Here is a 23,857-nt window from a genome sequence, read left to right as displayed (position 1 = left end):
GCAAATGTGTCCATATAAAACTGCAAACACACACAAAGAGTACTTGCATGGACGAATTGCATCTCTCCAGGAGGAAGAATGGACAACTGTCCCTAACTGATCAGGCAAAGAGGGGCACCCCTGCCTGAAAGCGGAGTCATCCCTTTCATAGTAATAGTGCCCCTCTGAGTCTTCACATTGCTAGAATATCTATAAATAATAGATACCATTTCTGTACAATGATAGTACAGATACAGATTACAGTCCAGTTACCTCCAGTGATAGTGATTACAGTGCAGTAACTTCCAGTGATAGTGATTACAGTGCAGTTACATCCGGTGATCACAAGTAGTGTCTTCTCAGATTGGTACCATCTGTTTTAATTTAACTTCTCTATCTGGGCCCAGACCGCTATGAAGACTTCTTCTAGCCATGACTTGTCTCCCCATCCTGCCGCTACTTCCCCCCCCTTCCATAGTACTAGAGCCCTCTCTGTAGCCCCCACAAACTAATAATGCCCCCTCTGTGGCCCTGTAAGTTATCCCTCTATATTCCAGAAAGTTATTATGATTACATTTATTATTTGCACAAACCCAATCCATCCACTACTGATAACCTATCCAGGGGAAGGTCAGGGTTCCTAGTGGCCGACCCCGTTCATCCACTACTGAAAACCTATCCAGGGGAAGGTCGGGGTCCCGAGTGGCGGACCCCGTTCATCCACTACTGATAACCTATCCAGGGGATAGGTCAGGGTTCCAAGAGGCGGACCCCATCCATCCATTACTGATAACCTATTGAGACGATAGATTATCAGTTAAAAAAGACCCTAACACCCCATTTAATAGGGCCTACCTGGACTCACTGCCAAGCCCCCGCTACTGAACCACAGTCATTAGTAGCGACCGATAACTATCTTCTTTACTTACCCCTCACAAAGCATTGAGCTGCGGCACAGCGTACATTATACACTGCACCGCTACCCTCCAGCTCTAAGCAAGCGGAACAGCAGGATGAGTCCCAAATCCCGAACAGTTCTGCTACTTAACAAGCCATAGACCACAATGATAGCAGATATCATGCTTTATTCTTGCAGCCAACAGCCCGGCGAGCTCCTGCAGCGCGGACACAGTCCTGGAACCCGGTGAGTGTATACTGCCATTCGTTGAGAACTGGCTTGTGGCGTACACTACATCTTCCAAATGATACAATATACTCCTGCTCAGGTACCTGCTTGCAGTATTTTGTTTGTTCGAGCAGCAGTTTTTGCTCCAGAGCTGCTGTTCCTGTTATTTGGGATAGAAAGCTACAGCAGTCAGCCATTGTAGAGACTGTGGAGAGCGGTCTTTAGTCATCCCGTCACAGAGGATGCAGATAAGTATACACCAAATGACCACTTTATTAGAGACCCCCATCTAGTAGCGCGTTGGATCTTCTTTGACCTTCAGAACCGAAGCAATTCTATGTCTACTGGATCCCCTTTTTGTGGAATCTTTCCTCGCTCACACCGTTCTCTGTATACTCTGCATACCATTACATTAGGAACCCCATGCAGTCGGCAGTGACATCCCGACCCTGGTTAGTCTAGCCTCGGTGACCGGGCCTTGTTCGAAGTCACTAAGATCGCTGGATTTTCCCATCCAATGAGGATTCACGCTGAAACTGATCCACAGAAACCTTGTCACGTGATTGTATGCTGCACTCCGGGGTCACGGGGAGAATCTCCTTACAGGGAAGATCCAATTGTTAGAGGGCCGGGGCTCTAATGAAGGGGCCATTCAGTGTATATGGCCCAGAGCTGCATTCACTGTTCTGCTGGCTGCTAATTTAAACCGTTGACTAAGTAAATCAGGTTAATTTTATGCTGTTTGTATTAACAGGGCGGCGCTGGAAGTATAAGACCTGCCTCTAGGCACTCAGGGCAAAGTCACACCTTGTCACAGGTAAGCCGTCCTGCAATGCTTGGGGGACAGGTGGATATTAATGGGAGACTGACTGACTAATTATATATGTGTATGTATGTATGTATGTGTATATATATATATATGGATTTCTTTGGGCGATGGGAGGTGGAGTCAGGCTATTCTCTATACAGAGCCGACGTCCAACCGCCAGTATATGAGAAGTGATGCTGCTGCTGGACAGAGGTTACTGGCGCACGGCTCGGGAGTGAGAAGGGCAGGTGGGAGGTGGACTTTGCTCTTTCTTCCTGGATGAGTGGACAGCACTCAAAATCAAAGACTGTCCCAACGAATCCAATACGGTTTTTTTGCGCACACGCATTGTGTGAGAGGCACCGTTGAAAATAATGTAAAGATTATTACTGTGTATTACACATGCAAGACCCGCGAGCGTAATACGTGGTGGTAAACACTGGTGTGAAAGAGCCCTTACTATTGTATGACATTGCAGCGTGTGCCTGCAGTTTCCTGGTTCACCACTAGATGTCCTTAAAATAAAAGAAATGAGCATCACAACTAATAAAGCAGCGGACTGACCTGCGTGCATCACAGTACAATAATAATTGGGCTAGGCGCAGGTAGGGGGTCTTCACCTCCTCTACAATCAGGGTACATTTATTCATCTTACGTTTTTGCATTTGTTTTAATTATAGAATAGCAAATACATGAAGACCGAATCCCTAAGGAGGAGACCTGAGAACATGTTTGTAGAGAGAATCGGAGACATGCTCAATGAGGTGCGTGAAGGTCTTCACCGGATTCTCATCATCCCTGTTCCCGTCTGGTATTCATGCTGGTATATATGGTGCATGTTATACACCAATGCGCTGGGACCATCAGAGCAAGAAATAGTAATGTAGCCACTAGAGATGAGCGAGTAGCGCCTTAGTCGAGTATCTGCCCGCTCGTGTCTAAAGATTCGGGTGCCGGCGGTGGGCGGGGAGCGGCGGGGGAGAGTGGGGAGGAACGGAGGGGAGATCCCAGGGAGAGCTCCTCCCTGCTCACCGCCGCAACTCACCTGTCACCCGCGCCGGCAGACGAATCTTTAGACACGAGCGGGGAGATACTCGACTAAGGCACTACTCGCTCGAGTAGTTAGCCTTAGCGAGTATGCTTGCTCATCTCTAGTAGCAACTAATAAGGGGATCCCAAGCAGAGTATTGGAGTGTAGAAGAACCCCCCCCTATCCCATGAATGAGGGTCCTGAAAGTTGTGCGTGAATTGCAGAGGAGCATATACGCCGCTGCCCCATTCATTACAATGGAACCCCAAAGATTGCCAAATGCTTGAACACTGCTGCTTCCAGCATTGATGTAAACGGAGCAGCGGTGCTCATGTGTATTGGTGCCCTTTGGGACGTCTACTTTTTGGATCCGTGTGGGTCCCAGCAGTCACACTCCCGCTGATCCATTATCCTGTGTGGGTAACCACGGAGGGACTGCAGGACATTTGCGGGTGTGTTCACACAGATGATTTTTCAAGCACAAGTTCTGTCTGATAGGGATATGGATGGAACTCGCACGTGAAAATGACGCAATCTCAATATATTTATTCACATCGATGCTGTGAAATCAAAAAATTGCAGCTTGTCCTATTTCTGTTCAAGAATGGCCCATCATGCCCCACGGGCGCAAAAGAAAAAATTGCAACGCGCTCGCGCGTGAACGTGAGCTCTATGCAACTACAATGCAATCGCATAAAACATTGCGTGTTTACTAGTGCAACACTCGACTGAAATCTCACTCATCCATGTAAATGCACCCTTAGGCCCCCTTCACACGAGCATATGTGCATTTGAGCACGCTTTATGTGCACCGAGAGAGGCTTCTTACAACACATATCGGTGTATGTTACCGCATGTTTTGCACCCGCAGGACATGTTCATTGAGCGTGGCAAACAAAGAAGCACCAATTGAAATGGCTAATTAATCTAACGAGGTCCAGATGTGTTCTTTTGCCCATGGAATTATGCCGCGTATTGCGCATCTCCTTGCGTATTATGCGCGCATTTATGCATCCCCTATTGACTTATATGGGGACTTTTGGTGCACATATGCACTGAAGTGTGTGCACAAAATATGGAAATGTGAAGAAACCCATTAAAATCAATGGGCTCTATTCTCTGAGTATTGTGCTCGCAAATACGTCCGTGTAAATCTGGCCTTAGTCATATTGCAAGGCCGGTTAGAGGGTCGGACACTGACTACAGGTATAGAAAAGCTATCTTCCAATAGGAGACATTTTTCCATCTGGTGTTTGCATAGCTTTTTCCCAGGGACCATTGTGCCAACTTGGGGGTCTCCACAAGGAGAAACAAACTTCCCCAGGCTTACTATGGTGGTAAAACCCATTTAGCTGCTAGTGGAGTCCTTCAAGATGCACATTGATGGGCAGTTCTAATCTATCCATGGTGACTAGAGATGAGCGAACGTACTCGGATAAGCACTACTCGTCCGAGTAATGTGCTTTATCCGAGTACCTCCCCGCTCGTCCTGAAAGATTCGGGGCGCTCTGCTGCTGACAGGTGAGTCGCAGCGGGGAGCGGGGCAGAGCGGGCGGGAGAGAAGGAGAGAAAGATCTCCCCTCCGTTCCTCCCCGCTCTCCCCTGCAGCTCCCCGCTCCGCAGCGCGTCCCGAATCTTTCAGGACGAGCGGGGAGGTACTCGGATAAAGCATATTACTCGGACGAGTAGTGCTTATCCGAGTACGTTCGCTCATCTCTAATGGTGACCATGGGTCTCTAAATCTAGTATGTGAGGACTTCTTCTCCTGCGCGGAGACCAAGCCTTAACAACACGGCTCCAGTGCTGCAATATACTATGAGCCGGGGACAGAGGTTGTGCAATAATGGAGCTGCCCTTTAAGAGTTGTCCATTCCGCCTGCCTCCATACCAGTGATGGATCTCTATTACATTCAGGTCTCTGTTGTTCTACTTGGAAACTTCTAATGTCCAAAATGCCCTTTTCAAACCATCACCTTGAGGATGTGACTTGTCGCTGACATCGCTCCTCGCCGCGCCGTCACACTGTGCAGGACGCTGGTGCTCATCATCAGCCGGGGGGTACGGATCGGAAAGGCTGCAAGTTGTGAAAAGTTAATCTACTATAATAAGCAGTTTAGCGCCTCTCGGATTATTATAGCAGCAAGAACGCGATTTGATGGATCCTGACAGTAACTTTCTCCGGTACGCGGCAGTTTTTTCCTAACTCAGCGCTTAATTATAACTTCCGCAGCCCGTAGATCGCTCCTTGGTGTCGAGCCAAGTCGCGTGTGGTTTATATAAACCCAACACCCTTCCTGTAATGAATCTGTTTATATCATTACACCTATCGGCACGCCCTCGGTAACAATAGGCAAACCTAATAACATGGCAAATTAGCAGAAACCTCAAGTGCCAAGTGCGAGAGCAGTGAGTCACGGCTAATGGATCCCGTCCAAGCCGGAGGAACGCACGCGTCATACAGCTGCTGTCTGTAATCCTCCCATCACAGGCATTGTCAGGCTATTATAACAGGACGCACGCAGGTCTCGCAGCAAAGCACGTGCATGTATGCGGTGCAGCGGTGCGTCGATACTTAGTCCATTCAACTGCGGGCGCACAATCGCTGACGCCCGCTCTGCAAAATGAAACGGGTTCAGGGTAGACATAGAAACTGGAATTTGATGAAGTTGTGAATTTCTTCTAGTTTTGGGGCACCATCAGAAATGTTACTTTCCGTTTAGATTGAGAATACGGAAATAAGAATTCCAACCAGAAATGGCGCTGCCCACGTACAAGAAAGTCTACACTGATATTTGTGGAGCCTATAGACCCCAATAATAGTTATCTACAGGATTAGAAACACATGGCTGCTTTCTTTCAGAAACAGTGCCACCCCTGTTCACAGGCTGTTTGTGGTATTGCAGCTTGGCCCTATTCACTTCAATGATGCTGAGCTGCAACAACAGACACAACCTATGGACAGATGTGGCGCCGATTCTGGAAGAAGGCAGGCATATACTTCTAATCTTGTACAACTCCTTCCCGCCCCCCGATCTACATGGATGTCATGGGAGGGAAGTGGTTTGTGCAAAGTGCCGTATATGTAGGCAAGTAGATGTCACAGGCTCAGGAGCTGAACCCGCGCCATCCGCTGGCTGTAACTGGCAGCCAGGATCCCGCTGCAACAGTGGGAATCGGAGAGAACTCTGATCCTTGCAGTTAATTCCATACAGGCTGCAATCAATGTTGCTTGTGGCATGTAAGTGGTTAACATAGGGAGTGAGTTCTCTATGATTTCATCAGCTCTCCACCATCCAATAGCAGAAGGCCGATGTCTATTATCTGATTGATCATAGGATCACAGGTTCAAGTCCCCAACAGGAACTTATGGGAAAAAAAGTAAACTATGGGAAAAAAAGGCCCCCCATCCCGTGTTTAGCAGGATACCCCTTTAATGACTGTTGGTTGACTCAGTCTACTGTCTCTGCCTGCATTACCCCTTAAAGGGCTTCTTTGGGCTCTATTCAAGTGATAACCCATCCTCTGGATAGGCCATCAGTAGGTATTGGGTGACGCCTGAGCAGTGGAGCTGTGCAGTGCAGCGGGCTGGACGTTGTCATCAGCGGTCATGGGAGGAGGTAAGGGTGCCAACTTCACTCCCATTGAAATCAATGTGAGTGCTGCGCTGCTCTTCCTGCTACTGTTACTGACATCCTGTCTTGGGCAGGAAATGGAATAGCAGCCACAACATTGATTTCAATGGGAGTGAAGCCGGCACCCCCTAATTCCTACCCTGTCCGCTGATGTCCAGCCCGCTGTACTGGACAGCCGACCAGATGATTAGTTGATGGACAGGAGTCCTGAGCAGCAGACCCCCATCCACCAACTACTGTTGGCCTATGCAGAAGATAGGTAATCAGTTGAAAAGAGGCCCGACAACCCCTTTAAGGGAGTTCTTCACTTTGGACTATTCTCACCTGTTAAAAGGGTCCCATGACAACAAATTGGTCACTAAGTGTCTTTGGGCTGGGACCTTAAGGGATCGGTTGTGATTTGGAGGTAAATCTGGTGTTCAACTTCCCCATAGCACCCCCGCAGGGGAAATGAAGCATTACACAAAGTCCATTCGCATCAATGGGTTATCTGTGTAATGCAGGACAGGACAGTCCTCCAGAGAATGAGACTCTCTTTATAACCGCTGACCACTCTGACCAAGAGGTGAGGATCCCGAACAGAGGACCCCTCTATTGATTCTCTAGTACAGTGAAATGGGAACTGTACAACCCCTTATTAACCATTTTACCTCTTCTGCTTACCAGAGACTTCACAGCTTCAGCGAGGATGATAATATAAGCACCTACAGGCCCCGAACATACGCCTACGAGGGAGAGCTGGAGCCGATTGACGCAATAGACTTCCCCATCCCAGACAACAGCAAAATGGACTTTAGCTTCTTGGACGACTTCGACCCAAAGTTTTCCAGACTGGAAGAGATCTGCAAGAAGTAAGACGGCGCGGCGGGGACGGTCTGCTGGTGCACTGAGCAATTCTGGGGAACGTATCTGAAAAGGAACGCACAAAGGCTTATTTAATGAGCGGTTTAGGGGAATTATCGCTTGGCTGCAGACGCTTTAGTATATGCTGTGTATTGTACAAGGATGATGAGGGGATGAATGGGCAGATGAGACAGTCCCCGGTCACTAAGTGATCGACCACTGAGATCGTCTGCTGAGAACATCTCCGGACAGGCTGCTGGGATGATTGCATAGGCAGGAGCTATGGAGATACAATGCGGCGGCTCATTTCTGGACAAGGTAGACTGATTACTTAACTAGTGCAGATGACTGGAAGATGTCTGATGAGGAGCCCCTGGAATGAACCTCCAGACAGACCGCCGCCGCTCATCACCGCTCAAATAGCTTACGTCTACTTCAAGAACTGGTAAGGGAGACAAGCAGGACTCTGCTGAACTCAGGGAGGCCAGACATGTGAGGAGTCATGGGTAACGGGGCTATTCATCCGGACTCTGTCGCAGAATGGCTATGATATATATATATATATATATATATGTAGGGCTTGCAATGTAGCAGAGCTGCAGCGGTCATTTAAAGAGGACTGCTTGGCTCTCCTGACACGTCTGTGCTAGTAAATACAGTATATACGTTCCCCACGCTGGAGCATCTCTTCTCAGTGCTTTGCATTGTGCTGTGCCTCTGTTATTCCTCCTGGAAATAATTGTGTTCTGACCAATTCTGCAACATTCTTTTCGAGTTTCAATTTCAAGCCATTTGAAAAATCTCTACTTGCTTTCAGCAAAGAAAACATTCTTCTTTATATCCAGAGGCATAAAGGGGTCGTCCCGCAGGACATTCAACCACTTTAAGACCAGATAGATTCATTTTTTATTTTGTTTTTTGTGTCTGACTTCCAAGAGCCGTAACTTTTTTCATTTTCCCATTGACGTGGCTCTACGAGGGCTCGTTGTTTTTGTTTTTTGCCGGATGAGTTGTATTTTTCAGTAGTACCATTTATAATGTACGGAAAAAATGTTTCAAAATTAAGTGGGGGGGGGGGGGGGTGTTTAAAAAATGCCTTTGTGCTATTTTTGGTGGGTTTAGTTTTTACAGCATTCCCAACGCAGGGAAGATGCCGTATGAACGTTCTGCGGGTTCCGTACGATTACGGTGATATTACATTTATACAGTATTTAGAATATGCTTTCCCTTGACGTAGTCTGAGACTTGTAACGGTTTTATTTTTTTGTTGCTTGTGCCGCGTGAGGCTCTTTTTTGCAGGGTGAGCTGTAGTTTTTATTAGTACCATTTTGGGAAACATACATCCCTTTGATCACTTTTTATTCTCCTTTTTTGGATGCCAGGGTATGAAAAAATTGCAATCCTGGCATTCCATGTTTTCTTCTTTTTTTTTTTATACAGCTTTCACAATGTAGGATGAATATTGTGATATCTTAGTAGTTCAGACTTCTACGCACACTGCAGTTTTAGATGTGTTAGGTTTTTTTAATTGTTTAGAATTTTTATGCCACCTTTTTTTTTAACTTTTAATATTTTTTTACTGTTGAAAAAAAACTTTATCAAACTGTTTTTTACACTTTAAATAGTCCCCACAGGGGACTTAAACTTGCGATCACGTGATTGCTCTTACTATATACTGTAATACTTCAGTATTGCATTATAGTGATTTTTAAAAAAAATGTTTCCTATCCTGGTCCCTGTGTTTTTTTTATTTTTTTTATTTTTTTTAAATATTCCATCAGAAAACCCCTTTTATAACCCATCCTATGTCTTGTCACAGAGGAGATACACTGTACAGCTGTGTTAATAGCACGTGTTCAGGGCAGCTTTGGACATGGAAAAAGAATATTTTCAATGACTGATAGCAAGCAGAGATTTTGAAAATGGTAGATAATTGGAACACATAATGTATTAGAAAGTTGCAGACTTCAATGATTTAAGGGTGTTTGGCAAAACTGCTGACAGCTCTTATGTAGGGATCGGGGAGCAGTTCTAAAGTACAGAGGGTCTGGAAAGTCTTCAGTGGGCCGACAATCAGGCAAAAGCAAGCGTTCTTACGAATGTTCTTGCCTATTGTCGGTCAGTCTAAAAGGAGCTTTAGACTGCAGCCCTTCAGTCATGCTGATAGGCACAGTTGTCAGACCCCCAACTACCGGTATCTGATATCCTTCCAAGTACAAACCAAATTCATCTCTTCTATATTTCCCAAGCCCGGAGAAAAAGTTTTTGGCTGTGAAGTTCGGGGATCCCAGTGCCCAACACATCTTCCTGGGAGCGTTGGTAACTGCAGGACCTCTGACTGTATAGTTTTATAACTTTCTCTATTTTTGCCGCTTTGTACAAACTGAATCCGATACTTTGCGTTGTGTCACATTCATGTTTTGGTTATTGCTTTTTTGTTGTTAATAAAGATACAACTTTGATACGAGGTGCGACTCCTCGCCTGTCTTATCATATATGGTACCTTGTGTGCATACAGACAGAAATAGAAGACTTAGTGAAATGAACCCATCGCCATCGGGTATAGTTAATCCAAATTCCATCTTTTGTTTACCCTCAAAGAAGACCAGGAAGCTGAGATTTGCAGAGCTGTTTGCTGGCGTCTCTTTGCTCTGTTCCTTCTAAGTCACAGCCAAAGATTGCTAAAGCAGCTGTACAGTTTGAGGACCTCCAACAAACAGCTCTTTAGAGCTCAGCTTCCTGAACCGGTGTTAGGATATGACGAGGGTTTATCTGTACTCACACTTGTTTTAGTTAGCTGGTTGAGATAGTTTTAAGGGCTATATAACTTAAAGAGTAACTGCACTTTTATTGTACACAATAGGCGATTCTATGCATTTTTGCGGTGGGTTTTATCAGCCTATTCTGTACATTTTTAGTACAAAACCCCTCTTCAACTATACATCTAAGAGAAGACGGTGATGAGATATCCCTCTTCAGTTAGCTATTGTAACTGCATAACTGAAGGGGGCACTTCAGCTGTGTCGGCACCGTTCTCTCTGTTGCAGGCACAGCTGTTTCTATATAACTGTTTAATAATATTTTTTTTTCTATTTTATTAATTTTTACCCCCACTTGATCCTTCTGTGTCCTCAAATTCTGCCTCCAGCGCTGATGTAATTACTGTTTTGGCAGCTCTGCTCCGGCTGCTGTGAAGGAGAAGCTGTTCTGTGCTGCAGACAGCTTCTCCCCTTCACAGCGCCGATTCCCTGCCGTCCCCGATGCAGTGACAGGGACTCAGTACGTCTGGTTGTGACTTACAATACTTTACACCTGATATACTGAGACCCTGTCAGGGCATTGGGTCCGGCAGGGAATGGGCTGTCTGAAGGGGAGAAGCCGTCTGCAGCAGAGAATAGTTTTTCCTTCAGAGGGCTGGGAACCGAGCCACGAGACTCAAAAGGAATAATACCAGCACTGGGGGATAGAATCTGTGGACACAGAAGGATAAACTAGGGTTAAAAGTAGAGATGAGCGAACACCAAAATGTTCGGGTGTTCGTTATCCGGAACGAACTTCCCGCGATGTCCGGGTGTTCGTTTCGAATAACGAACCCCATTGAAGTCAATGGGCGACCCGAACATTTTTGTATTTCGCCGATGCTCGCTAAGGTTTTCATGTGTGAAAATCTGGGCAATTCAAGAAAGTGATGGGAATGACACAGTGACGGATAGGGCAGGCGAGGGGCTACATGGTGGGCTGCATCTCAAGTTCACAGGTCCCACTATTAAGCCACAATAGCGGCAAGAGTGCCCCCCCCCCCCCACTGTCAGCATAAAGATCGTTCTCCTCTGCCACAGCTGTAACAGCTGTAGCAGAGAAGAACGATGTTTGCCCATTGAATTCAATGGAGCGGCAATACAGCATGTTCCACTGAATGCAATGGGCTGCCGGCGATCGCAGGATGAATGGTCGGAAAGGGGTTAAATATATAACCCCTTTCCTGCAATTCATCCAGAAATGTGTTACACTAAAAATATATACCGGCGTATAAGGCGACGGGGCGTATAAGACGACCCCCCAACTGTCACCTTATACGCCGGTAATACAGTGGAGCAAAGAATAAAAAGCATTACTTACGTTTTTAGATGATCTGCGGCGCTCCTGCAGGCTGTCACTCCCTCCTAATCCACGGCAGACAAGCTTTCTCTATGAAAGGCTTTAAATCCCTGCCTCCAGAAAGACACGTGCCTTCAGCCAATCACAGCCAATGACAATGATGTCATTGAATGGCTGTGATTGGCTGTGTTTCTGGAGGCGGGGATTTCAAGCCTTGAAATCCCCGCCTCCAGAAACACAGCCAATCACAGCCATTCAATGACATCATTGTCATTGGCTGTGATTGGCTGAAGGCACGTGTCTTTCTGGAGGCAGGGATTTAAAGCCTTTCGTGGAGAAAGGAATACTTTGCCGTGGATTAGGAGGGAGTGACAGCCTGCAGGAGCGCCGCAGATCATCTAAAAACGTAAGTAATGCTTTTTATTCTTTGCTCCTCTGTATTCCCGGCGTATAAGGTGACAGTTGGGGGGTCGTCTTATACGCCCGGTCGCCTTATACGCCGGTATATATTTTTAGTGTAACACATTTCTGGATGAATTGCAGGAAAGGGGTTATATATTTAACCCCTTTCCGACCATTCATCCTGCGATCGCTGGCAGCCCATTGCATTCAGTGGAACATGCTGTATTGCCGCTCCATTGAATTCAATGGGCAAACATCGTTCTTCTCTGCTACAGCTGTTACAGCTGTGCCAGAGAAGAAGGATTTGTCTTCTATATGTTCTCAATGGGGTCAGCGCTGCTGCCGCTGGCCCCATTGAGCGCATATAGAATGCATCCATAGCGAACCGCGGGAGGGGCAGACTTTTATATCAGGCGGACACCTTATCTCCCCAGCCACTCACTGCAGGGGGGTGGTATAGGGCTTAAACGTTGCAGGGGGAAGTTGTAATGCCTTCCCTGTCTTTATATTGGCCAAAAAAAAGCGCTAACGTCTCAGGGAAGAAAGTTAAAGTAACCCGGACACCGCATGGTGTTCGTTACGGATAACGAACATCCCGAACACCCTAATATTCGCACGAATATCAAGCTCGGAAGAACACGTTCGCTCATCTCTAGTTAAAAGTAAATACAAATATAAAACAAGCATTTATTAATAAACTGTTATGTAGAAATAGCTGTGCCTGCACTAGAGAGAACGGTGCCTGCACAGCCGCAGCACCCTCCTTAGTCATGCAGTTCCAGTAGCTAGCTGAAGATGGATTTGTCAGCACCGTCTTAATTTAGCTGAGGAGGGATTTTTGAGGGAAAAATGTACAGAATAGGCTGATAAAACCTACTGTAAAAATGCTTAGAATTGGCTATTCTGTACATTTAAAGTGCAGCTAATCTTTAAATATGACATCTCTAAACTGGGATCCCCACTAGGGAATTCTGAGGTAAGAGGGGGGTTAAGGGTCCTCATGTTCGGATAGATCAAGGAGTGGCAACAAAAAGCAATCATTACACGAAGGGTTAAAGGGAACCTGTAACCAGACCTTTTCGCTCTTAAGCTGCTGCCATAGTACTATCCAGTGCGTTCCATGCGTTACACACATGTATGTCTAAAAACACAGAATTGGGGTATATTTACACAGGACAACTCTCGGGCCCTTAAGTATCAGACGGCCAAACAGCCGTCCCAACAACTATTTCTGCTGTGCTTTCACACCGAGTTGCTCAGTAAATGGAGGTGGAGCTTGCTGGAGATCTCTTCATAGATGAATGACTGCCTGTTTGCATTGAGCAACAAGTCGCTGATTAGTTGCTTCATTTCAGTGAGCTGAAACAAAGCAATTAGCAACTTACGAGCGATTTCTTGCCAAGTACCCTCTCAGATCCTACATTTACACGGGTGATTATTGCTGGAAATCACTTGTCGGCCCCTATAAAAGTACCCAAAGAGTCACCCCAAATGACTTTTGCGCCATGCATGTAAATGCACACTCTTGAGTCAGCATGTATCATGACGAAATCCTGTGCTCCTATCTCCTGTTATTGGTGCCAGCCTGGCCGAATGTGGTGGCTTGGAGCTGCGCCATACTGTTTCCGTATTTCCATTGCAGCCATAATTGTCTGAGAATGGGAATACCCTTTTAATATCAATGTAATACTACATTTCCCCTGTGGGGGTGCTGCAGAGGAATTGCACACTTACTGACTGGTTCCTTCACAGATAAGAGCTGCTAGCTGGACAACCTCTTTAAGCTATTTCTTCATATTCAGAAACAGTCAGACATGGTCTCCGACCTGCAACTGTTCAGCCATTGCAGAACTAAAACTCCCAGCATATCCTGACAGCTGCAGGTTGGCGTCCGCTGATCTAGAGAGATACACTTTAAGGCAAGGTTCACACAGGACGTCTATCATCTCCTATTCACTACCATGAGTTGTACACTGATTACTGAGTTCCTATATCTCACTGCAGGAGACATAATAGAAAATCCCCAACAGGGGGCACTAGATGTCCACATTATACACATTTCTTTTAAAAATCCTTACAATGCTCCTCTGTATTAGAGTGATGCCACCAGAAGCAGAGACATTGCACGTCAGAAGGGCCGTCCGCTATGTAACATCACAAGCCTGCTCTTAGAATTGCTCTCTAATTAGAACATATTCTTTATATAGCGCCAACCTATTCTGCAGCGCAGCACTCATAAGGTAGTTACATCAGTCACTGTAGCCCAGCATAGACATTACAAGGGCTTTCTGGGCAAATACTATCAATGACTTACCCTCAGGATGGGTCGTCAATAGCTGACCGGCTGGTGTCCATCACTCAGGAACCTGGTCGACCAGCTGATCAGACGCCTGTTAACACAATACAGAGTGACAGCAGTTTCCTCCAACCTGTGTGTAGTTGCCGGCACTGATACTGTAATCACAGGTGCAGCTGTCATTGATACGTTGCGCCTGCAATTATTAGCACTGTCCACTACATTGTGGCTGGAGCTGTGGAGTTAACTGCCCTTACTTTGTAGCCCTGTGTGTTGTTGTGCTGTCAGCGGGCACCCGATCAGCAGGGTTCCTAAGTGGTGGATCCTAGCTGATCAATTATTGATCACTTAACCTGAGGCATCGTTGAAGGACCTCTCTACTCCTTCCAGGCACTCGAACAAGCACTGGCCTTCAGCTTTTGGCCTTCCCTCTGTGATGCAGGCAGTGATATGATTAGGGCATCACTGGCCCTGAAGACCCAGGGCATTGCAGGGAAAGATGTGTTGCTCCCTTGGTGATGTGACTGTATGTCACAAGCTACACACACGAGAAGAGGGAGCCCACTTTACGAAGTGCTGCTGGCCACCAGTTTGCAGAGGTGCACAGCGCAGGCTGCATGAGTAGCAGCCTCTCCCCACTAGGGGTCTGGATCAAGCACCCTACATGTGCTCAGCAAGAGATCAAAGAAAGTGGTCAGTAAAGTAGCATGTCCTTGCTGACTGGGAGGTGAAAGCCCTGGGAAGACCCTTGAGCAAAGGCACAGGTGAAAGTAAGAAGAAAGGCCCGGTAGTCAAAAGCACATGAGTGAGAGCCAACAGGGAAGAGCACTAAGGTATGACAGGAGAGGGAGACTACTCCCCACCACCATAACTAGAGGTGATGACACAGCAGCAGACCAAGCCAGATGACTGGTGTGGCACAGACTAGTCTGTGCAGAGTCCGTAAGGCAGAGAAGGAGAGTCTGGAAGTGCTTGGATGGGAGATGGTCCTTGTGGGCGCTAGGCCTGTTGTAGTGTGCAAGACTGTATACCATAGTTTGCTACCTATAATGCCACACCTGCATCTTATATAACCTGCAGAAAGTGGATCATTTTCCTTCACTCTACTGCTTTTTGTAAATACACATTTGTAAATGCACTGTCAGTGTTTCTGGAGGATCTCTCTGGTGTTATGTAAGAGCTATGCAGCTCCTCCTCCCCTCTCACAGCATGAAGTCTCATACAAGGATCAAAGCAAAAAGACTAATATGAGATACTGCAGTTGTATGCCCCCCTTCCCTCTCTTCTAGTTACTGTATACTACTAGGCAGAAAAAAAGAGGTTTGTGGACATTTACAGAGAACCTGCAGGCAGGGAATGGAGAAGAGATGAGAAATGTCACTTTGCCTAATATGATATGTTACAGTCATTGCCACAACAATCCCCCCCCCCCACACACCCAGAAGGAGTTGTGAATGGAAACTTTTTGTCTGTGATTGTAACATTGTTGTAAAGTAAGTGGTTACAATATCAGAGCAAAAGGACCATTTATTGTGGAAACCTGAGGGCATCAGCTTGTGTATGTGCCCTCACACATCCACTGGTCCCAACACCCCCTAACAGTCTGGTCATACGCTCCTCCCCACTGGTGGTCTGTTGGGGGGGGTCCTGAGCGCGGTCACCTTGTGTGCCCTCACACATCCACTGGTCCCAACACCCCCTAACAGTCTGGTCATACGCTCCTCCCCACTGGTGGTCTGTTGGGGGGGGTCCTGAGCGTGGTCACCTTGTGTGCCCTCACACATCCACTGGTCCCAACACTTCCTAACAGTCTGGTCAGACGGTCCTCTCTACAGGTGGTCTGTAGGGGGCATCCTGAGCCCGGTCACCTTGTGTGCCCTCACACATCCACTGGTCCTGACACCCCCTAACACTCTGGTCAGACGCTCCTCTCTACTGGTGGTCTGTCGGGGGTCCTGAGCCCGGTCACCCTGTGTGCCCTCACATATCCACTGATTCTAACACCTCCTAAAGGTCTGGTCAGACGCTTCTCTCTACTGGTGGTCTGTAGGGGGCGTCCTGCTCTCAATCACCTTGTGTGTCCTCACACATCCACTGGTCCCAACACCCCCGAACAGTCTGGTCAGACGCTCCTCTCTACTGGTGGTCAGTAGGGGCGTCCTGAGCCTGGTCACCTTGTGTGCCCTCACACATCCACTGATTCTAACACCTCCTAACAGTCTGGACAAAACGGCTGGTGGGGGACAATTCATTGATACGACCATCCAGCTTTCCACATCCCAATAATGTGCCCCTCTCTGGTAACGGGATGAAATCTCCTCTGTGTTGTAGAGGCGTCTAGTGGCCAACAAGCTCTACACAAACGGAAGAAGAGGTCACTACACACAAGGAGCCTCCGAGAGCCTCTTATAGGCCGAGGGGGGAACCACTTTAAGGGCCTCCGGTGACAAGACCGTTCATCTAATCACCACAACTCATCATTTACAGATCTGCCCGAGATGGAACTGTAAGGTTTTGCAGCAAAACAACAACTTGATTTTTTTTTTTTTTACAGACTACAAAATTTTATATATTCACATGTATTTCTGGTTCATACATAAACGTTATCACTATACATTTATGTATCTTATGGAACTGCTGAATTGCTAATTTACAGTATAATATATAATTTTTATGACCTTTGTAGTGATATTGTATATGGCCGTGTTACATCTGTGCCAATGTTGACAGCAAAAATACACTGAATGGCGCTCTCACTATTGGCACTTTCTCTGTATGGTAATTCTCCCCGTGACCCCGGAGTGCAGCATAAAATCACGTGACAAGTTTTCCGTGGATCAGTTTCAGGGTGAATCCACATTAGATGTGAAAATCTGAGTGACTTGCAACAAGGCCAGGTCATTGGTGCTAGACTAGCAGGGGCCAGGATTTCCCTGCCAACCGCGTGGGGTTTCCCCATGCAGCGGTGTGCAGAGTATACAGAGATTGGCATAAAAACATCCAGCAAAGGGGATTTTGTGGACATAACAACTCATCGACAAAAGGGATCACAAGAGGATGTCAGGAATGGTTCTGATGAACAATGCTGGAGCTCCAACTGACGTGTCTAAACCCACAACTTGCCGTACCTTAGTATGGATGGGCTATAACACCAGCTAACCAGTTCCAGCACCATTGTGTCTAAGAGAAACAGGAAGGTGAGACTCCAGCGGGCATAAAAGTGCAAAAATTGTATCACTGAGCAGCAAAAAAAACATCTCCTGGTCAGATGGTTTCCAGATTTCTGTTCCCCCGTGCTGATGGGAGGTCAGAATTTGGCACAAGCAGCATGAATCGAGGACCCCTTCCTGTCAGCTGGTCAGAACATGTCAGTAACAACATCTAATACGTAACAACTACAAGAAGCTTCCTATTCTACTGCACGACTTTAACACTTGGTGGACTCTACGGCAGGAGGAATTGCTGCCGTACTGAGGGCCAAAGGAGGTCTAATACTCTACTAGATGGGGTCTCTAATCAAGTGGCCGTTCAGTGTACATACAAATGGTGCACATTTCTTAATGTGCTCCATGCTGATTACAGGACCGGATGTATATTCTAATATAATGGAGGAGTTGTATGTGTGAATGATATAATCAAGTGCAACATAAAATTACCTCTCAGAGTTAAGAAAGACATTTAGTCTGGTTTTGTTCTGTAGAGACACATGGAGCGGTTCTCTGACCGCAGAACATATTCTAATTCAATACAAGTGAAGCATCAGACAGCGTCTCCAGTAGTGACCTTCACAGAGCAGCAGGACTGGACCTGCCCTTTCAGTTGAGGTCGGCTGGGGCAATTTTCGAACTGCAGGAGACAACATAATCACAAGGAATGGTTTAGAATAAGGTTAATTGGCAAGGAGTGTGGCAGGAACATATTGTGGTGTTCGAATCTTGACATTTTGGAGATATTTGAGGCCTCGAGTTGAGAATCGTTGGTGTATACATTTTTTGGCATTGTGTATGTGTCTTATATAGACCTTTGGACAAAGTGCGGGCGAGGTTAAACTAAGAGGCAAACTCAAAGGCATTGTTCAATCTTCACTTTAAGATATTAAAACCCCCCTTCACAGGGCGATGGACTTTCCAAAGGGTTTCCTCTGGTGATTTCCCTGGAGTAGTCCCCAATAGCAACAGCTTTGGTTTGTAAAGTAGTACAAAATGATAAGACGGATGTGTGATTATACATTCGTCACATCAGCAGCAATATACAGACCCTTCAGGGAGGAGGATATCGGTTGCACAGGTAGGTTTGTGTAAAAGATATATCACTGTATGTGCTATTCTTGTCCATTTTTATGTGCAAGATCCATGGATATCCGGCAGCATTGGAATGGGAGTCTGTGTGATGTCTGATCTGAGTTGTGCCAGAGTTTCACTTTGTCTTCTAATCAGAGCAAGACAACCATCAATGGAATAGGGTACTTGGAGAAAATTGACATGAACCTGGAAGGTACTTCTCACAGAAGATGTGGGTTTCTGAACCACAATCAGTTTGGCAATAGTTAAACTAAAGTGCCAGCCAACTAATCTGAGGAGCAAGGCATAGTCAAAGTCCAGCTGTAAGGCTAAAGTCTGAGTCGGGCCAAGACTGAACCAACCTTGCTCCTATATGAACAAACTTTGCGTACGGCCTTCAAGTTATTGTGTTTGCAGTTTTTCAATATTAAAGTTGTTGAGCCAGAAGTCCCCCTTCTTGAGCAATATAAAAAGACCCTGGATACGTTGACATGCCCCAGGTTTACTTTTAAGCAGAATGCCACTGGCCTGAACCAGATCTGGCCTGGCCCGAATGGGGCCATAAGCGCTTATTAGGCTTATTGCCCATTTATGCTGATAAACCCACCATGACTCCTATCACTGTACAAGTCCTGCTACAAACTGAGATCACCGTTCTGGTGCTATTGCCGACCTGAGCCTCCAGTCCATCCTCCAGTGCTGGAGAAAAATCACCCCAATGCCATCATCTGGTCCCCAGTGATATATACAGGCAATGGTATTCAACTGCTGCCTGTAAATGCCATCGGAGCAGACTTGTTGTGTAGAATTGATGTAACTCCTTGATCAGCAGGTGACCATGGGCAGGAGAGTGGTACTGGAGTGGGGTAACAGCAAAGTGGAAACTTCATGCTAAGGTTGTCCTGGTCAGCAATAATGCTAACTGTATCAACCATATACTTTACTGAAATATAAACTATGGATGCAAAGGTGGGATCCACTACTGTACCAAGTGAGCATTTCTATGTAAACAAGACAGATACCCACCTAGTTTTGGCACAACTAAAGTCTTCTCCAAGGCTTTTAATTACTAGTAAGGCTTTTTCTTGTTCAGTGGTTAAGACTAGCTGCTGAAGTGACCCAGAATCCCCTTCCATATCTTGAATACCATGAGGATAAGTGGTGGCAGCCTAGAACTTCTTGTCATGGTATACCAAGTATAGGAGCCTAGAGCAGTATTAATCCATTACCTTCATCGACGTGACGAAGTTGACCTTGGTCCTTTCCTTGCATTTGAAGACTTGACTCCACAGGGTTAAAAAATCAAAAAATAAGGAGTCATTTTGCATTTCAGGAAGTGAAAACTCTACAGAAGTTATAAAATTACCCCTCGCACTCTATTAAATCTAGACGTCTTCCCTCCGGGGAGATTCCTTGGCCAAGACCCAAACACATGAAGCTCATCTAGAAATTATTTATGGTAATCACCTGTCCTATATTAAATGCAGGCAATTATCTGGGCTTTGTGTCAGTAACAGGTTGATGCAATGCCAAGGTTTGATCAGGTATATTCTGCCAAAATACCAAGGACAGACAATCTCATAGATCCGGGACTCTGGGACTTAGGATGAGCTGACACTATGGATTCTCCAAGTGGAGCAGAGTTTCGGAAGTCTAAGTGAGTTTAGAATGGGGCTCCTGGTGATGTATGCCACCTGTTTGCTCTGGTGTTATTAGCTTCTCTATCAGGTCTGCAGAGATCTACTGCCCTTTTCCTGAGCTCATTAAGCGAGAACGGTTATTGTTTCTCGAAAAATGTCCTCCATTAAAATGTCAGGTTGTTTGTTTAAATCCGACTTATCATTAACCACTTGCTGCAAAACACTCAACATCAGCTCTGTGAAAACTACACAATCACTCCAGTGCTGCAGGGCCCAGAAGATGCAGGGGTATAAGTAGATAACACTGTGCCCATAGCAAACTTCTGAATGCCCCCCCCCCTCCTTACACGCGCATACATACATTCCTTGAGCAAAAACATTTACTTATAGTATATATTGTCTATATAGTACTGATAAATGTATCATGACAGCAACGGCATGCTATGCTATTCACATAGTGTGCTGTTCTATTGCAATACAGTTAGAACAGCACACTACATTAATGTGATAGTGCGCTCTTTGTCACGACAACTGCTAATTAAAGTGCTCCCTCTATGCTCTCTCCCCAATTGAATAGTGTGCCCTTTGTGCTCTTCCTTCTCATGTGATAGAGGTCCCTCTCTGCTCTCCCCTTTCCCTAGGGAGAGGGGTTCCTCTGTGCTCCCCTACTTCCCAGGTGATGGTACTCCCTTTGTGCTCCCCTTGTGTAATAGTGGTTCCTCTGTGCTCTCCCAAGGTGCTCCCACTCTGGTGATAGTGATCCCTTTGTGATACCATCCTTCCTAGGTGATAGAGGTCCCCCTGTACTCTCTCCCCAAGTGATAGGGGGCCCTCTGTGCTCCCTTCCTTCCCAGGTGATTGTAGTTCTTCTGTAAAGTCTTACTGGCACTAGATTGGAGCCCAGGTGTAGTAGCCGCTCCAGCCACTGGAGAGTAGTTAAGATAGCCTGGAGTCATTATCGGGAAGTCACAGTATGCAGTACAATGGGATGAGATGAAAGCATAGTCAAATGGAAGCTAGAGGTCAGCAGCAGGAGGTATTCTATGCAGTACAATGGGATGAGACGGAAGCCTAGTCAAATGGAAGCCAGTGGTCAGCAGCAGGAGTTATTGGTATGAAGTACAATGGGATGAGATGGAAGCGTAGTCAAATGTAAGCCAACGGTCAGCAGCAGGAGGTATCGATACAATTGCAGATGAGCAGGAGTAAGAGGAACTTGATCAAGGTGGTGGAGCACCATAATCACGCACTGAAGGAGTGGCAGGGCTAGGGCTAGGATTATATAGGAAGTGCAATCAGGAACAGGGGCAGGGGCAGGACCAGGAGGCAGGAACTAGGTAACTGGGAAATACAGAACAAGGCTAGGTTTCCGCAAAGGAACTGTCCAAGTCCTGGATAGCCTAGGGGAGAGAGCTGCCGACTGGAACACAAGAGGTCTTGCCATCTCCCAAGTGATAAGAGACTCTCAGTGCTCCCACTCAGGTTATAGTTGTTCCTCTGTGCTCCCCAATCAGGTAATAGTAGTTCCCCTGTGCTCTCCCTACTTAGGTGATAATGCTACTTCTGTGCTCTCCCTCTATAGGTGATAGTGATGTCCTCCTCATCAGGGGATAGTGGTTCCACTGCTATCCCCTTCAGGTAATAGGGATCCTTCTGTGGTCCCCCAGGTGATAGTGCCCCCTTTTTACCCCCAAGTGATAGGATTCCCTTAGTGCTCTAACCCAAGTGACAGTGGTCCCTCTGTCGACCCATCCCTCAAGTGAATAGCGGTCCCTCTGTTTCTCTCAGTTGAAAGTTGCCTCTCTGTGCATTTCTTCCCAGATGATAGGCATCCACCTGTGGTCTTCCCCTATGTGATAGTTGTTCCTCTTTCACCCAGGTGATAGTTGTCTTTGTGTTCCCCCACCCAGGTGATAGAGACCATTCTGTATTCTTCCCCCAAGTAATTATTGTCCCGTTTCCCCCAAATGATTGGGATCCCTCTATACTCCCACCCAGGTGATAGTGGTCCTTACCTTGAGACAAAGATAGAGTCAACAAAAGACAAGAATACACAGGATTTCCTTTAAAACAATGCAGCCAGCAGAGAGTCAACAGAAAATGATCATTCTTTATACTTCAAAGGAAAACCAGTTTTAACCAAATGAAGGATGTAGCTGTGTTTGGTTTTGTAACACCCCTTTCTGTTTCTACTATTTAATCTATAAAAAGATGTGTCTTAATACAATAAAGCAGAGAATCTCTTGGTAAAACATCCCATGTTGTTTTCTGCAGTGATTTTCTCTGTACCAACCACACATAATATGGCACCCACAGTATATCTAAGAGCACAAACATGTCGTTTTCACCTTTTTCGGACCTCGAGAAGACTTCTATTCAGGGATAAACAGATTTTAAGGAGCTCCAGCAGAGCAAGAAGCTTTTTTCTTACACCTATGTCACCTGTTTCTCTTTGGAATGATCCTCCCCATGTCATGATGAGTTGAAATATTATAATTGTGTAGTCATAAAAACAAACGCTCACCTCCTCTTCAACGGAGAAACCAGGTTCACCAGCATAGAAACATACGGAGCTCTAGACATGCCGGCAGTCCATCCGCGTCATCTGTAAGCCTGATGCCTGCTGTTTTTAAAGAATAAGGTATTTTCACACGTTAGAGCCAACACTTTGAAATATAAGCTGATGTCAAAGAACTATGAAATAGATATACTGTGTGATTTTCTATGTTGTCTGTGAAATTATGTTGTGACTGTTTATGTAAGTGCTGATATGTGGTTTTCTATGTTTTCTGGGAACTGATATCCTGACTGACTAAGTGATAAAAAACAAAAAAGTGTGATTGTTTTTACAGAAAATACGTAATTATCTTGTAGCCCCCAGTTCGTAACCTGTAGTGTCCTGACTGCGAATAGAAAAGAAAAAGAATTGAAAATTACATGGAAGCTTAAATGTGAAACTGCACTGGTAATTGTATTCGGACTGTTGTTTTGTACATTCTTTGTGTGTTTAATGGTAAAAGTGGTGCCAGACCAGAGAAAGGGATACCTGACTGCTCATTTCCTGTAGGAAATACCAGGATTCTGTGTAGAGTTCCAGACCTACACAGTCTGCCAGTGGTATAAAGTGTGGCAACATTTCTTAGATTATGGTGGGTCAAACAGACCGTTGAGAAAGACATTATATTTCCAAAAGGACAGATCTGTGCTGTGAGTTGCAAGAGAAGATCTCTTGCAGGCTTTCCCAATTATGACCGGTCAGACAGGGTAGTTGTGCAAAACGCATCTGTGATATAGGGCGAACTGAAAATCATTACCCATCTTGGCATGCCAGTCTACCACCGTTCCTGTTCCAGGGAAAGCTGGGTGGCCAGACAGCTGTAACTGCTATTCCCAGCTTCCACAGAAATCACCTACATTTCTTATTCCCCCTCCATTGTCTTGGAAGTGTTAATGTCCCCAGGCTGGAGTAGCAAGTGTCCTTCTCATACAGACAAGGGGGCAGTGATGAGAATGTGCTAATTTGTATATGGCCCTGGCTTTCTTTTGTAGCAAGAGACATGAGGCAGACAAATTGGCACCAGAGATAGCTCATAGAGAAAATCCATAATGGGGATTATGGATCACCAAAAGGTCCCAGCGCAACAGCGATTATATTTTCATAACCGGGAGGGCGCTGCAGACCTAACGCATCCACTTCCGTCATTATGCGACCCTCGGAACCCA

The 23,857-nt window shown here is 46.1% G+C and overlaps 1 protein-coding gene across 2 annotated transcripts in view; it reads left to right on the top strand.

The window, feature by feature from the left end:
- CDH26 (cadherin 26) overlaps positions 1-8,489 on the top strand; it is a 72,416-nt gene extending 63,927 nt beyond the window's left edge. For both annotated transcript variants that reach the window (XM_066587685.1, XM_066587686.1), the window contains 4 exons: positions 1,076-1,123; positions 1,860-1,922; positions 2,594-2,677; positions 7,242-8,489. In XM_066587685.1, coding sequence (XP_066443782.1) covers positions 1,076-1,123; positions 1,860-1,922; positions 2,594-2,677; positions 7,242-7,430 — 384 coding nt within the window. In that variant the 3' untranslated portion in view covers positions 7,431-8,489. The remainder of the gene's footprint in view (positions 1-1,075; positions 1,124-1,859; positions 1,923-2,593; positions 2,678-7,241) is intronic.
- Positions 8,490-23,857: the final 15,368 nt, after the last annotated feature.

Source organism: Eleutherodactylus coqui, chromosome 13 (assembly GCF_035609145.1).
Source record: "Eleutherodactylus coqui strain aEleCoq1 chromosome 13, aEleCoq1.hap1, whole genome shotgun sequence".
NCBI lineage: Eukaryota > Metazoa > Chordata > Amphibia > Anura > Eleutherodactylidae > Eleutherodactylus > Eleutherodactylus coqui.
Note: the sequence above shows the minus strand (reverse complement) of the source record. Positions and strands in the feature narration are given on the sequence as shown.